Source organism: Schistocerca cancellata, chromosome 5, assembly GCF_023864275.1.
Source record: "Schistocerca cancellata isolate TAMUIC-IGC-003103 chromosome 5, iqSchCanc2.1, whole genome shotgun sequence".
NCBI lineage: Eukaryota > Metazoa > Arthropoda > Insecta > Orthoptera > Acrididae > Schistocerca > Schistocerca cancellata.
Window position 1 is genome coordinate 447,720,462 of NC_064630.1, and position 17,734 is coordinate 447,738,195.

At 40.0% G+C, this 17,734-nt stretch overlaps 1 protein-coding gene across 1 annotated transcript in view; it reads right to left on the minus strand.

Annotated features, from left to right (window-relative positions):
* Positions 1-666: 666 nt before the first annotated feature.
* Positions 667-17,734, minus strand: part of LOC126188596 (nephrin-like) — a 403,181-nt gene continuing 386,113 nt past the window's right edge. The window contains exon 9 of the mRNA XM_049930197.1: positions 667-968. Within this exon, the coding sequence (XP_049786154.1) occupies positions 667-968 (302 nt within the window). The remainder of the gene's footprint in view (positions 969-17,734) is intronic.

Below are 17,734 nucleotides of genomic sequence, written 5' to 3' on the forward strand. Positions count from 1 at the left end.
CACTGGTTATTAACGTACCAGCATCTCACATTTGCAATGGTTTACCTCGCGCTTACATTAACCTGTGATCTTGCCCGCCGGGTTGGCCGTGTGGTGTAACGCACGGATTTCCGGACGGGAAGAAGCGCCTGGTCCCCAGCACGAATCCTCCCGGCGGATTTGTGGCGAGGTCCGGTGAACCGGCCAGTCTGTGGATGGTTTCTAGGCCGTTTTCATCTGCCTCGGCGAATGCGGGCTGGTTCCCCTTATTCCGCCTCAACAACACTATGTCAGCGATTGCTGCGCAAATAACTTCTCCATGTACGCGTACACCACCATTACTCTACCACGCAAACACAGGAGTTACACTCGTCTGGTGTGAGACGTTTCCTGGGGGGGGGGGGGGGTCCACCGGGAACCGAACCTCACAGTAACCCTGGGTTCGATGTGGGGCGGCGGAGGTGTGAAGTGGACAGCGGTAGTCGTCGTGGGGTTGTGGACCACTGGGGCTGCGGCGGGGACGGAGCCTCTCCGTCGTTTCTAGGTCCCCGATTAACGTACAATACAAGTACAATACAACCTTTGATCTTCCAATGTTATTCAATTAAATATATCTAGACAAAAAGTATTGCGAAATTTCGTTACTCTACACTGATTAATGTTTTTGTTATTGCGTGATTGTTTCCGTCAGTGTAGGGAATGACTTTTACCGAAGCTGTGCAGTACAGTACGACGGACTTGTAGTTTACCTCTGGTGGGCGGGATGAGGTCGGGGTTGGGGTCCTCGACGTCGGGGCCGGCCTTGATCGCGCCCTGGGCGGCGTCGAGCGCCTGGCGGGCGGCGGCGGCGGCGGCCGCGTCCTGCTGCCGCTGCTTGCTGGAGCGGACGCGCTGCGAGCCCACGATGCCCGCCACCGCCAGCAGCAGCACCGTCGCCACGCTCAGCAGCACGCTCAGGATCGGCGTCAGCTCGAACGGCACCGGCACGCCTGCGGGGAAAACAGCAGCACGGCCGTCACTCTCTGTCCTGGAACGGCGCAACAACGACAGCATGTTCCCCTGTAGTGGCAAATACTGGCATTACTCTGAACATTCATACGCAATATCTGGTTAACGGCCTGGCACTGAGAGTTCGAGTATGTGGTCGCTGGCACCAACGATTACGTACACCATGTTTTTGTAAATCTGCCCTTGTGATTGATGGTCTGCGGGACATCAACCGTTCACATCTATTTTTTACCATTTTTTCACTTTTGGTATTACTGATAAGTTATCATATGATCTACAGTTACTATATGTTACACGAATGCAAACTATTAGTTACATTTACTCTGGTTAGACAGCAGTTTTCATTTGATATTTGTTCTATGACAGTAAATGATACATGAAACCATTCACACGTAAATGTTGTTCACCTCGAACAGTATCTTAGGGGGTTCATTAAAATACGGGGTGGTTATAATTAAACTTTCACTATTTAACACTTTATAACCGTACGAGGACCAAAAATGGTAGCATTAACGTCAAGAACATGGATGAAGAGAAATAATGCAGAATCAGGTCAACTGAAACGGTAATGTTCTGCTGTGGTACATCATTTCATTAGATACCAGCACCATTTCCGACACATACGGGGAGCAATATGGCACCCACGACTGTCCAGAAGAGTCTGAAAGCGCAAGATTGCGTTCTGCAGAGCAGAACGAAGCATGTCCGTGGGGATGCTGGCTGCCTTGCTTGTTATGCTGCGATTCAGATCAGCACATGTCTGAATGTCCCCTGTCCTTCAGGTAGCCCCACAACAAGAAATCACAGGGTTTTAGGTCAGGTGATCGTGCCGGCCAAGCATTTCGAAACGACCGGTTGACGGAAATGATTTTATGTAAGAAGCAACTCCTCATCAATAAAAGAATCCGTTTTAAAAGTGTCCCCACCAAAGCAGAGAGAAGCTTTATCTCACCATGCAACGCTCTAATGTACGTAGTGTGCAGTAAAGTTCACTTAAAAAGCAGGTTTGCAATTCATTCCAGATGTTCTAACTTTCGTTCCACCTTTCGTTTTACCTTCGGAATTTCAACAACTGTAGGTCTCAAATCTAAAATTCGTTCAAAGTATGTCCCCTGTTTTAGAAAACTTTTTTGCGGTAATATATAACTTTTTCATACCTTTCATTCAATTCTATGAAAAACTGTTGCGACTGACGATTTAATAAGACTACCTATTTATGAAAATTATCTGTTCGTACCACTAATTTCATCATGTGCTCCATCCCTGATGATTTAGAACCAAATACTTCTTGATGTATAAAATAATGAATACCGTACAAATCGTCTGTCGATCGTCGTATTACTGCTCTTTCATCATCAACTGAAGCTTTAAATTTTTCTTCTTGTTGTCGTAAAGGCGTTCCATACGAAATTTGCGGTAGCTGTCGATTGTGTGAGTGCGTAACAGACACTGAAAATTTTCATCCTTCTCTTCTGTGACTCACATTCATTTTCAAAGTTTGGGACGATAGACTGCTGGACTGCCTCGTTTTGTGCAAATAACCACTGGACTTACGAATTTTATTTATAGCACGATTAAACAGAGATGAACAAACATCTTTGAAACGTAATTCTGTGAAACGGAAGTAAGACGTGCCGACTGTAATATGCCATACAATTAGCCGTAGGAAACAATGTCTCATCGCACTGCCAAATGAAACTTTGGTCTTTAACGAGTAATTCTGAGAAGGACCGAACAAAGCTAAGAGTTGTCGAAGCAGGGTAATGCTCGTAACACCGGTATGTTGCTCGTCGAAGACGTGCTGCTGTAACTGTTGTTAGGTTTGTGATTGACTCCGCTTCTGTGCGCGCTACGCCGTGTTCCTTCAAATCTTAATGTGGACCAACTGCACGACTCTTCTTTCAACTCAGATCCACCATGACCCACCATACAATCCATGTACGTACTACCCATGATTCTGACATCGATGTTTCTCGTGTCGACTTCCTTGTATAAGACAATCATTATTTATTATCTGCTTTCCAGCTTCCGACAAATTCGTCTATCGCCAGGGACAACTTACGGTTGTCGTTGTTATTCTTCTTTATTCTCATTTCAGGTCCCCTTGACAGGACGAGAAAGTAGCACAAGGTTTTGTGTGTTGAAAACAATTTTTAAAATGCATTAAGACAGATGACCGTAAATGTTTTCTTAATACACTCCGGTATACAGTTTTTATGTACTTTGAAATTTTTAGGTCATTACATTTACAGTTAAAATATAGTGACTGATGATAATGCTGCTGCGGTGTAGTGGTGATGCTTGCGGTGGATAAAAACGAACATGTTCGTGACAGAGGTGGAATGGTGCGTTTGAGGCCTTGTCAAAACGTAGGTGGCGACTAAAAGTCATTGAAAGAGAGGAAGGACAAGGGAGGAAAGTGAAGTAAGGCTGTGAGTTGCAGGGTTGTGGCTTGACGATTAAAGAAGGGTGTACCTCGGGACGATTTTCGTCTTTGGGTAGTGCGAGTCGGCTGAAAACTCGGTAGGAGACGGTAGATAACGCCGCATCCAAGTGCATGGAAGGTGGGGTATGGATATCTGTGGCACAGCAGTGTAGTGGATGAAAGTTTCGTGTTGGGTCTGAGTTTTGAGGTTAATTTATAGGATCTGAAGATTATGAAGAAGAGGAAAATATGTAGGAAGTTGATACGAGTTCGGGAGGGTAGACAGATGCGGAAGGCAGGGTGAAAAGTAAAATTTCGAGGATGATGTAGAATTTAGAGGTCGCAGCTGACGTTGTGGTGACCATTTATAGTCCACAGACGGTTTCTCATAGGTCGTCATACGTCAGTATTACGCCATGCAGTGACTGTGGCTATGCCTGTACTGGTGGTGCAACGACCCTCGCAGGCATTTCGCAAGAATTTGCCACATATATCCGTCCCTTCTCTTTGTTGGTTGATCGCTTCCATAGACCTCTAAGATAATTGCCGCTGTCTTCGTTGAAGTCATACTAGTACTGTATCTTCAAAAACAGAGTCCGAATCTGTAAAAGCGTGGGTACAATTTTTTTTTCTTGCTTCATCAAACCTCGTCTTTTATTTAATTACGAGATTGTTCTCACCAACTGCTGATTACACAGATGCTGGATTTCTTACGTAACTTTAGGTGTTCTTCGCCACGAGCCCAGACTCAGACACCATGTCTCGTAGCATGGCGTAATAATACGCCCACCTCTCACAGGATGTCTTAAGGCTATAAAAGATCAGAAACGCAGGAGCCACACAGTCAGTTGTTTACGACGAAGGCGAAGACGAAGACGATCGAGGGTTTCGTTCAAAATTCAAGATTTTATCCAGATCTGAGGCGTTTCAATCAAACCAAAAATATTTCACACTAAGATGTATTTTGTGTCTTAGCCAACTGAAGTGTGTACGTCCTGCAAGCCTAGTACCCGACTTTAGTAACATTAAATTAATCTTCATCAGCCGTTTCAGTAAAAACTTTAGACATTGCCCATTTCTTCACAAGATCTATTGTCCTATATATATGACTGAGTATCACTTTCTCGAACTATATTCTCATCAACATTAGAAATGCCCTTTCGTCATATTTGTTAACCCCGAACAGAAAAAGCCATCGTCTGTACGTCGTCTCATATTCAAACAATTATAACTAAGTAACTTTTTCAGGTTCACAGCTCTCCATGTATCACTTTAAAACAATACACAATGCAAGATTCTCCATTCATATATGTACGAGTGCTTCCAGCCTTCTTGCAATAGCCATTAATATCCTTTCCTTGTAAACGTGTCTACGTCGTTTCCCTCTTTTTCTCTGCTCAATTATACCTATGACATAACTTTCATTGCCACCCACAAAATGTATGAGTCTGACGAAATATCCGTTCAACTGAAATTTCACTATGTCATGGCACGATTTATCGTTGATACCTAAAAACTAGTTCCCTCCCCTTCCTCCCCACCGACAGGACTCTTGGCTTTGGCACCTTCCCAACGTCCATCTCATCGAACGCAAACATAGCTTTAACTGCACCGTACTGAAACGTTTAGATATATTGGATTAACCATTGTAATACCAAGTGTGGGAGTACTTAAGGTCGACTTTTTAAAAATATTGAAATCTGCTCACGGACTTCATTTTTTAACATTTTGTAAAAACTATGTATTGTCTGTAATGAAGACTTATTCCAGAATCTATGATTGTTTTACAGTTTTCGTTTAAGCCTCATCGGAAAATTTAAGTTTAAGGGAGGTGGTCATAAAGTCTCTCTCCCCTGCCCCCCCCCCCCCACCTTTGGCTATAGATTTGAGTTCCCACGACGGTCATCTTACTCCATAGGTAATAGCATTACTTGACCTTAGAACACATGGACATTATATTTCTCTGGTTTCACAGCAACAATGGTCTCAACAATGATTCATTTCCCTTTGATTCTATATTGTTTGCTGTTTAGTGGCACCTAGTACAGTGTTAGATACAATTGTGATTGAAAATGTATTGACAGTTACTTAATGACAGAGAGATACCACAGATTTTGGAAGAATCTACAGATTCCAAAACTGAATTGGATGAAACTGACGACATAGTGAGTGAAGCTGAACAGGAATGTGTTGTGCGTGAGGATGTGGACATTCATAAAGTACACACAGACGCTGAAGATGAACTCTGGGCACCTGAAACAGATGAAGTTAAGTGACAAGTATATTACAAGCAGTGGAAATATTTATAGCTCCAAACCTCCTCACATTGGAAGATGGTTAGCACAAAACATAGTGACAGAACGAGAAAGCACTGAGGCAGGAAACACCCATGACAGGCGGAATGGAATTCATGATACATTTAGGGCTACTTATTATTATGGGGAAGAAAACCAACAGTAAGTCATCTGTTATAGATTTATGGTCCTACACTTCAGGACGGTTTGTTTATACTACTACCACGAGCCGAACCAGATTCCAGCAGCTTTCTAAAATAGTAAGATCTGACGACGGAGAGTCGCGAAGCGATCGCAGTAAACATGGTAAATTTGCTGCGATACTATAAGTTTTTGATGAAACGAATGAATCACCGCCAAAATATTACTCTGTTGGGATGCACACTCTTATTGATGAAATATCGTCATTTTTCCGTGGCTGGTGTACCTTCCAGGTTTCTATGAAGGGAAAACCTGGTACATACAGTATACTTACACGCATGCTCACAGACGCTAAAACCAGATATGGTATTCACAAGGAGCTTTATGCTGGGAAATGAAATGATGGTATACAACAAATAATTCCCCTGCGACTGTGATCAAACGCCTGTTGGTTCTTATACATGATTCAGTGCGAAATGTCACCCCAGAAGATATTACAGTTCAATTGACTTGGCAGAAGATCTATGGAGGGATCACAAGCTAACTCCTGTGGGAACAGCACAAGGAAACATATACGTCAAGAACTGAAAGGTATCTCAAGGCGAGAGTTATATTCTAGTAAATCTGCTTTCCGTTATACTAGTACTGGAAATATTCCAATCACAGTTGTTTCTTATATCCCCTGTGAAAAACCCAAACGAAATCTGCTATTTTTATCATCTTAACAATATGAAGCGGCAATTGTTTCATCTACTGACACTCAGAAGAAAAGAGTTATAAATTTATATTGTAATGAGACTTAAGGTGGCGTTGACACAATAGATCAAATGGTGAGGAAATATTCAACTACAAGGGCTACAAGAAGGTGGCCTCTGTCTGTTTTCTATGCTGTTGTGGACATATCAGCAGTAAATAATTGTACACTATTTTTGTTGAACTTCCCAGCCTGGAATAAGAAAAAAACCTAGTAAGTTACGACTTTTCCTTCAAGAACTGGGACTACAGCTCACGGAGCCGTACATTGAAGAAATGGCTACAAATAGTGCAGGACTGCCAAAACCTGTAGTTTCAAACATGCAGAGTAGTCTCGGGCGGATAATCAAGCAGAATTTCGGTGCAAAGGAAGCTCATAGAGGTAAAGGTAGATGTCATTTGTGCGTTAGTGAATGCCGTTCAAAAGCTGAAAACAACAACAAAGTGGACAAAACAACAATAATGTACAACAATTATAAGAGATACACATTGTGGTAAACACAGAAAAAAGACTATTGTATGTTCCAAGTGCGAAGTAGATTCCGAAAAAAGTGGTGAATAATTCTTCTATCATATTATGAGGCTAAGGTATTGCATATTACCTCACGTTTTTTTAATATTATTAATTATAGCGATGTATACTTCGATAGTACTAGAATGGCCATTACTACTTTTTCTCTCCAGACAGTTAGACTTATTAAACTTAAATGATGAAGTAAGTGAAAGATATAAAATGAATATTTGAAAAAAGTTTTAAATGAAATATTCAGGTTCTGGTTGCTCACTATGCATCAATATGTCTTGCAGAAGTATGTTATTAATGTAGTTCAAGAAAAAATATCGAGTTTGGTTTATTTTTAATTTTTATGTGATGGGCTGAGGATGACACGGCAGTCGGTCGGTACTGTAGGGACTTTCGAGGCCTGGTTGGACGGAGTTCAGTTCCACGAGTTAAAAAAAACGCCACTAATATTTTGTCAAATCGTTAGCATGCTTAAGGATATTATTCTAAAGCGATTGCGCATTGCATGATGTCACTAATAAGAAACTTTCACTTTGCATATATAAAAGGTCTTGTGAGAATAGCAGAAACGAAGAACTTCTAATAAATGGTACTGATATACTCGTAACTCATAAACCCAGTATTACAGGACAGACACAGTCATGATTACTAACTAATTAAAACAATATTTTTGCTGATCATGCCAGCTTGTTCAGAATGTTGAAATAAAGTATCTCTGCATTTGTATATTTGTATGAAATATTCGATTCATGTGACTCACACAGCTAGTCACTCTGCTTCTTTTAGGAAATGGAGTCTAGTTGTAGTAAACTAGCTACATTTTTACTCATAGACTGACTATTTATTGATATAAAGAAGCAAAGTTGTTGTTGTTGTAGTGGTCTTCAGTCCTGAGACTGGTTTGATGCAGCTCTCCATGCTACTCTATCCCATGCAAGCTTCTTCATCTCCCAGTACCTACTGCAACCTACATCCTTCTGAATCTGCTTAGTGTATTCATCTCTAGGTCTCCTTCTTCGATTTTTACCCTCCACGCTGTCCTCCAATACTAAACTGGCGATCTCTTGATGCCTCAGAACATGTTCTACCAATCCCTTCTTCTAGTCAAGTTGTGCCACAAACTTCTCTTCTCCCCAATCCTATTCAATTCTTCCTCATTAGTTATGTGATCTACCCATCTAATCTTCAGCATTCTTCTCTAGCACCACATTTCGAAAGCTTCTACTCTCTTCCTGTCCCAACTATTTATCGTCCATGTTTCACTTCCATACATGGCTACACTCCACACAAATACTTTTAGAAACGACTTACTGACACTTAAATCTATACTCGATGTTAACAAATTTCTCGTCTCCAGAAATGCTTTCCTTGCCATTGCCAGTCTACATTTTATATCTTCCCTACTTCGACCATCAACAGTTATTTTGCTCCCCAAATAGCAAAACTCCTTTACTACTTTACGTTTCTCATTTCCTAATCTAATTCCCTCAGCATCACCCGACTTAATTCCACTTCATTCCATAATCCTCGTTTTGCTTCTGTTGACGTTCATGTTATATCCTCCTTTTAAGACACTATCCATTCCGTTCAACTGCTCTTGCAAGTCCTTTGCTGTCTCTGACAGAATTACAATGTCATCGGCGAACCTCAAAGTTTTTATTTCTTCTCCATGGATTTTAAAACCTACTCCGAATTCTTCTTTTGTTTCCTTCACTGTTTGCTCAATATAAAGATTGAAAAACATCGGGGAGAGGCTACAAACCTGTCTCATTCCCTTCCCAACCACTGCTTCCCTGTCATGCCCATCAACTCTTATAACTGCCATTTGGTTTCAATACAAATTGTAAATAGCCTTTCGCTCCCTGTATTTTACCCCTGCCACCTTCTGAATTTGAAAGAGAGTATTCCAGTCAACATTGTCGAAAGCTTTCTCTAAGTCTAAAAATGCTAGAAATGTAGGTTTGCCTTTCCTTAATCTAGCTTCTAAGATAAGCCGTAGGGTCAGTATTGCCTCACGTGTTCCACTTCTTCTACGGAATCCAAACTGACCTTCCCCAAGGTCGGCTTCTACTAGCTTTTCCATTCGTCTGTAAAGAATTCGCGTTAGTATTTTGCAGCCGTGACTTATTAAACTGATAGTTCGGTAATTTTCACATCCGTCAACACCTGCTCTCTTTGGGATCGGAATTATTATATTCTTCTTGAAGTCTGAAGGTATTTCGACTGTCTCATACATCTTGCTCACCAGATGGTAGTGTTTTGTGAGGACTGGCTCTCCCAAGGCTGTCAGTAGTTCTAATGGAATGTTGTCTACTCCCGGAGCTTTGTTGCGACTCAGGTCTTTCAGTGCTCTGTCAAACTCTTCACGCAGTATCATATCTCCCATTTCATCTTCATCCACATCGTCTTCTATTTCCATAATATTGTCCTCAAGTACATCACCCTTGTGTAGACCCCCTATTTACTCCTTCCACCTTTCTGCTTCCCTTCTTTGCTTAGAATTGGGTTTCCATCTGAGCTCTTGACATTCATACTACTGGTTCTCTTTTCTCCAAAGGTCTCTTTAATTTTCCTGTAGGCAGTATCTATATTACCCCTAGTGAGATAAGCCTCTACATTCCTACATTTGTCCTCTAGCCATCCCTGCTTAGCCATTTTTCACTTCCTGTCCATCTCAATTTTGAGACGTTTGTATTCCTGTTTGCCTGCTTCACTTACTGCATTTTTATATTTTCTCTTATCATCAATTAAATTCAATATATCTTCTGTTACCCAAGGATTTCTACTAGCCCTCGTGTTTTTACCTACTTGAACCTCTGCTGCCTTCACCACTTCATCCCTCAAAGATACCCATTCTTCTTCTACTGTATTTCTTTCCCCCATTCATGCCAATTGTTCCCTTATGCTCTCCCTGAAACTCTCTACAACCTCTGGTTTAATCAGTGTATCCAGGTCCCATCTCCTTAAATTCCCACCTTTTTGCAGTTTCCTCAGTTTTAATCTACAGTTCATAACCAATATATTGTGGTCCACATCTGCCCCTGGAAATGTCTTACACTTTAAAACCTGGTTTCTAAATCTCTGTCTTACCATTATATAATCTATCTGAAACCTGTCAGTATCTCCAGGCTTCTTCCATGTATACAACCTTCTTTTATGATTCTTGAACCAAGTGTTAGCTATGATTTGGTTGTGCTCTGTGCAAAATTCCACCAGGCGGCTTCCTCTTTCGTTTGTTACCCCCAATCCATATTCACCTACTATGTTTCCTTCTCTGCCTTTTCCTATTGACGAATTCCAGTCACTCATGAATATTAAATTTTCATCTCCCTCCACTATCTGAATAATTTCCTTTACTTCATCATACATTTCTTCAATTTCTTCGTCATCTGCAGAGCTAGTAGGCATATAAACTTGCACTACTGTGGTAGGCGTGGGTTTCGTATCTACTTTGGCCACAATAATGCGTTCACTATGCTGTTTGTAGTAGCTTACCCGCATTCCTATTTTCCCATTCATTATTTATCCTACTCCTGTATTACCCCTATTTGATTTTGTGTTTATAACCCTGTAGTCACCTGACCAGAAGTCTTGTTCCTCCTGCCACCGAACTTCACTAATTCCCACTAAATCTAACTTTTACCTTTTTAAATTTTCGAACCTACCTGCCTGATTAAGGGATCTGACATTCCACGCTCCGATCCTTAGAACGCCAGTTTCCATTCTCCTGATAACGATATCCTCTTGAGTAGTCCCCGCCCGGAGATCCGAATGGGGTACTATTTTACCTCCGGAATGTTTTACCCAAGAGGACGCCATCATCATCTAACCATACAGTAAAGCTGCGTGCCCTCGGGAAAAATTACGGCCATAGTTTCCCCTTGCTTTCAGCCGTTCGCAGTACCAGTACAGCAAGGCTGTTTTGGTTAGTATTACAAGGCCAGATCCGTCAATCATCCAAACTGTTGCCCCTGCAACTACTGAAAAGGCTGCTGCCCCTCTTCAGGAACCCCATGTTTGTCTGGCCTCTCTACTGATACCCCTCCATTGTGGTTGCACCTACGGTATGGCTATCTGTATCGCTGAGGCACGCAAGCCTCCCCACCAACGGCAAGGTCCATGGTTCATGTGTGTGGGGGTGGGGGTCAATGTTAATAAATAAAATCGATTTTATATGCATTGTTAGAATATGCATGTTTCTAAAAAAATTTTATACACGAAATCTAATTTACATTGTTCTCCAGCACTGCGTTTCCTATTATACAATTCCTAAATCGGTCATCCTTCGCTTGGAGCGATAACTAACAATAATTTCAAATCCTATTTTGTTACGCTATAAATGTCGTTTGTGTAAATTTCCTCTATTATATATATATGGCATGACATAATGTACTAATAGTGCATATACATTGTTGATATTAAATTACATTTGTTAATTCTAATCCTATACAAACGTTGACCCTGTTACATTATTTTTAATTGCCATCACGCATTAGGTACGCCATCTGGTGGTACCGCTCAGGATTTAGCATTTCCGTTGTTCTCTAGGTCTAGTCGTCACATACTCCTTACAGTCAACATCGTATCAAACAAATCCACTAATGTGTTAACTTAGCGATCTTGGCAAATATATAAAATGTTTTCATATGAAGACAGCTGTACAAATTTATAAATTGCCTCTTGCACTGACAGATCATGTCAGGCAACCATGATTATACAACGTTAAGGCAGAGATTTTGGAACCAGACTTGAAACTGTGGGAGATTACCGGGCACAAATGTGGATTCTAATCACATTTTGTTGGTGATGAGAATGAGACTGAAGCTTCCGAAACTTCAAAAATGTAAGACATTAAAGAGATGTGGCCTGGATGAGTTGAAAGAATCAGATTTTTTAAGGGTTTCAGAGGGAGCATTAGCCAACGATTGAATGAAACAGGGGAAAGGAGTAATGTACAAGACGAATGGGTAGCATTCAGAGAGAAAACAGTGAAGGGAGCATAGCATGAAATAGGAAAAGAACAATGCCTAGTGGAGTATACATAAAGGGTCTGAATAAGGAAAATGAACTTGAAGCCAATATTATAGAAAGTGTAAAGGACGTAGATGAAAATGAGATGGGAGATATGCAACTGCGAGAAGAATTTGACAGAGCATTGAAATATATAAGTGGAAACCAGACTCTAGGAGAAGACGAAGTTCTGTCAGAACTACCGAAACGTTTGTGAGCCAGCCGTGACAAAACTATTCCACCCGATGTGCAAGGTGCATGAAGCAGGCGGAACACCCTCAGACTTCAAGAAGAATGTAAGAGTTTCAACTCCAATGAGAGAAGATGCTGACGTGTGAGAATATTACCAATCGGTTTAGTCCGTCATGGTCACAAAGTACTGGGACGACATTTTGGCAGTAGAATGGAAAAACTGGTCTAAGCCGAGGTAAGAGTCAGTTTAGATTCTGGAGGAAGGTAAGACCACACGCGGCAGTACTGACCCTATTACTTCTATTATACGAAAGGTTAAGAAAAGGCAAATATATTTTTATAGCATTTATAGACTTTGATAAAGCTTTTGACAAAGTCACTGGAATTCTCTCTTTGAAATTCAGAGGCTAGCAAGCGAGCGAAAGGCTATCTATAACTTATACGGGAACCAGTTGCCAGTTATAAAAGCCTACGGGCATGACAAGGAAACAATGATTCAGAAGGGAGTGAGACAGGTTTGTAGCCTGCCCCGATGTTGTTCATTCTGTACATTAAGTAAGCTGTAAAGGAAAGGAAAGAAAAAGTCAGAGGAGGGATTAAAGTTCAGGGAGAACAAATAAATACTTTAAGGTTTGCCGATGACAATGCAATATTGATAAAGACAGCAATAGGCTTGGAAGATCAATTGGACGGAATGGACTGTTTGTTGAAAGGAGGATGTAATAAGAACAAGAACAGAGCAATAACAAGTGTATTTAATGCTTGTCAAATTAAATCAGGCGATGCTGAGGGAACCAGATAAAGAAATGAGGCACTGTAACTAGTAGATGTATGTAGCTCCCTGGGAAGTACAATAAATGGTGACAGCTGAAGCAGAGAGAATAAACCTAGACTGGCAATTCTGAAGAAGAGAAATTTGTTAACACTGAATATAGTTTTTAAGTGTTAGGAAGGCATTTCTGAAGGTATTTATGTGAAGTGTAACCTTGTACGGAAGCGATAAGTGGATGACAGACAGTTCAGACAAGCAGAGACTAGACGCCATTGAAAATCTGCTACTACAGAAGAACGTCGAAGACTAGGTTCGTAGATCAGATTGACTTAAAGATGAGATCGGTTGACAAGACACGTTCTGAGACATCAAAGAGTCATAAATTTAGTACTGGAGGGAAGTTTGGAAGTTAAAAATTACAGAGGGAGACCGAGAGATGAATAAAGATAGCAAATTAAAATGCGTGTAAGTTACGGTAGTTATTCAGAGACGAAGAGGTTGGCACAGGATAGATTGACATGGAGAACTGCATGAATTCAGGCTTCGGACTGAAGATCGTACCAGAACAAAGAACCTCCATTTCGTATCACTTCATCAACGAAGACTGCGTCTTCCACTTTCTAATAGCTTACCCCGAGCCTAAACTCTTCTTCCAACGCACGCACTGAGCTCACACCACACGTAATAGCACATCCAGCTGTCCACAAATGCTATGAACAGCTACTCATTCACAACGATTGAACAGTCAAGTACTTCGTGAACTTTACTGGTTGTCCTCAAGTGTACTTTAGTAGAAATCTCCACCATAATTTATTTTGGGAAATTCTGTTCACCTTTGTCATCAGTTCTGCAACCTGCACCCATTTGAACCAACTTACTATTTAAAACATTGGTCTTCCTCTAGAATTTTGCCGGCCGCGGTGGTCTAGCGGTTCTGGCGCTGCAATCCGGAACCGCGGGACTGCTACGGTCGCAGGTTCGAATCCTGCCTCGGGCATGGGTGTGTGTGATGTCCTTAGGTTAGTTAGGTTTAAGTAGTTCTAAGTTCTAGGGGACTTATGACCCAAGATGTTGAGTCCCATAGTGCTCAGAGCCATTTGAACCATTTTTTTTCTAGAATTTTATCGGTTACACATTCCTACTACTTGGTACCTATTTCAGGTTTCCTCAGGATTTTTCCTATGCCCTAATTCCTTTTTGTAGTTTCAATTTGCGATAAATACATCTCTTCCACATTCTTCTCAGTACTATTTCATTGATTACTCTATCTAAACACGTAATATTTTGGATCCTTTCGTAACATTACAGTACAACACATCTTTTTGGCCTGATGGTCTAGCGGAAAAGGGTACCAGAAAACTAGGACGTGGTTACATCGAATCTTGATCGTTTCACGGATGTTTCAGATTGCATTTTGATCTACCTTTACTCTCAGCGGCGTGAGGAGACAACAGAAACGACACAGAGTTCGGAATCCACATTGAAATATAGGCGTCCTTTCCCTGAATGGATAACTAGAGTAGGTTACGGACACGCAAGTCTCTGGAGAGGAGTCCAAACGAAAAACTTGCAACAGGCCATTGAGAATACAATACATCTTTTCGTGTCTGTGCGGCCTTATCTTCGACGTTACTTCCATGTAAGGCTGTACTCCAGACTAATACTTCTCAATACCCTACTTAATTAGTATACACTTTCAAGGTTAGTTTAATTCTCTTTTTCTGAAGAATGTTTGTTACTGTGGCCAGTCTACATTTTATATTGTATTCAGTACGGCCATTCTCTGTTATTTTACCGATGAAGTACCAAAACTAGTCAACTGCTTCTCGTGTAATACCATCAGCAACACTTGATCGATATCATCTTCTCGCTTTTTCCCTTCTTTCAGTTTTGTTGAGGTTCTTATAACCTCTTTTCTGGACACTAATTAAGTTAAAGTGATGTAGGTCCTTTAGTTGAATGACATCAAAAAATTTTTTTGTATTTCTTCTTTGTCTCTAAATTTTAATTTCTTTTCTAAATTTCTTCTTATTTTCCCTTATGCATGGTCTACTCATACAAAAAAATAAAGTGGCGATAAACTATGATCTTACGTCATCTCTTCTCAACTACTGCTTCCTTTACATGTATTTTACTCACATGACTGAAGTCTACTTCCTCAACGTGTTTTAAATACCTGCTCTGTATTCTGTACCTGGTAACTTCAAAATTTCAAATACTGCACTTTACTTAATATTATCAACAGCTTCTTGTAAATGTAGAAACGGTAGCAGATGAGTTTGTCGTTATATATACAATAATTTAGTTAAAACTATTTAACATATTTAACTACCGTAAATATTTCCGTAAATTGTAACAATTCGTGTAGGCTAAAGAGCACCGTAATTGCAGCTGACAGATCTGCCACTAATGGCGAATGCAAATATCAGTAATGGAAATAAAATGTATCTCTCTCATTTCCCTTTTAATCAACTTGTTAATGAACAGTGTCCATTTGAAACACACACATAATTACAACCAATTTCATTAGAGAATTTATATTGTCAGCATGAATCCAGAAGGTCTCTCCCTTATTACACGACAGTGGATGCGAATCACGTTTTACTCTTGTGCTATTGCTGTGCACATTGCGATATTTTAAAAGTACACTGCCTGGCAAAATAAGTGAAGAACAGAGCAGTTATGGTCGACGTCAATGTAATTCCATACATGTACACACCATCGACATCTACGAGTATGATTTGAGTGGCAGTCCCCTGTGACTGGTATAGCCGCCAACAGAGAGGTTTACTATTGTTCTCGTTTAGTGTTGTTACCAGCCTTGGTAAGGTATACATGGAAGGTTGATTGTGGAGAAATGTAGAAAGTAATTATTCGATATACTTTTGAAGATAAAGTGAAAGTTGATAAAAATACATTTATTGCTTTTATAGAATTACGAAAAGCTTTTGACAAAAATGATTAGAAGACGCTCTCGGAGTCAGTTAGTTAGTTACATGTTCCATAATTCATTTGAACGATTCTTTTATAGAAATGATATGGAAGGAGTCAGTTTACAAGTATACAAAATTGGTGTTAACACTAATGAACACATGGGCAAGTGATCAAAATGTTTTGCCGCTACGTATTGAACTTCTCTCTGAGCTAGTAACAGTTTTAATAATGGTGAATATACGTCCATACTTACAACGTTTCTGAACGTTGTAGATGCAGATATCATTATTGATGGATGTCATTAGTGAAAAAATTTATTGAGACAGTGCACTTAAAAACCCCAACTCCTAGAAGAGGTACCTACATTACACCACACACAATTCCTATAGCTCGTATTAGTCCCATCAGTACTTCCTTTCTGAGTGATGAGTTACCCCAGAAAATTATTCCATGAGACATTACTGGATTGAATTACGGAAAATAAATCAGGAGGTCGATTCGCTCCTTGCCATTCAGATTTCATTAGTTTGTACTCCAAAAGATCTGAAGCATTCTACACTATATTTGTGCTGTATCATTTACGTGTACAATTGAATTCGTTGTACGGAACTGAATACAATATGCTTTTTCCAAAATGTAGGGGCAGTCCACTGCCTGAGAACCACTTCATCGTTATTTGTGAAACATCATTAACAGTCTCTTCTTTCGCTTTCTCTCTAATGGCATTTATTATAACACTAGTATCATCCACAAAAAGTACCAATTCTGCATCTTGAACGTTAAGTGGAAGGTAATGTATACATAGAAGGAATAGGAGCAGACTCAGTATTGAACCCTGTACGATTGTATTTGTGACTGCTCACAACTCACTATAATTTTCTATCTTCACAGCAGTACAGCTGAGTTATTCAGCACAGCTTTTTTCCATTTTGTTTGCTAAGTGTCATTCAAACCAGTTGTGTCTAAAGACAACAGTTCCATAAAACGTAAGTTATTCTAAGACTGTACCATGATCTACACAATCAATCTCCTTGGAAAGAACAGAATAATTACCCACTGGCGAAATTTTGTTATTTAAGACGTAATATTTGGTCGATGATTGTGTCAGTATCATTCTCAGCTGAGTGACTCTTCTGGAATCCAAACTGTGGTATGCTAAGATAGTTCTTTTTACTTACATGTGAACCTACATTTCAGTACATTACTTAACGGAATATTTTGAAAAGAAGATAGTAGTAAGAATATTGGACACTATTTAAGTCTTCATTGTTATCCGTCAAATATAGAATAGGCTTAACATTTTGCATATTAGAACACGCCTGGAAAAATTCCACATAACTGTGAAATATTACACATATTAGGAAGCATTACACACACACACACACACAGACACACACACACATATATATATATATATATATATATATATATATATATATATATATATATATATATATATATATATAATTTCAGAAGAAAGATGTTGGTGGTACTTCTCTGAACTTATCTGGACTGATAAATATGTAAATGTTAAGTAAACTTTGTTCATGTACATGTATACTAAATTATATAGAGCCTATGTTTGTTAGAGCATCGTGTTAAGTTTTGAAATAAATCATTCAAGAACTCCTCGACATGCTTTCTTATAACGGTTTCACTTTATATACCGTACATACATTTATTTACCCATACATCAAAGATGT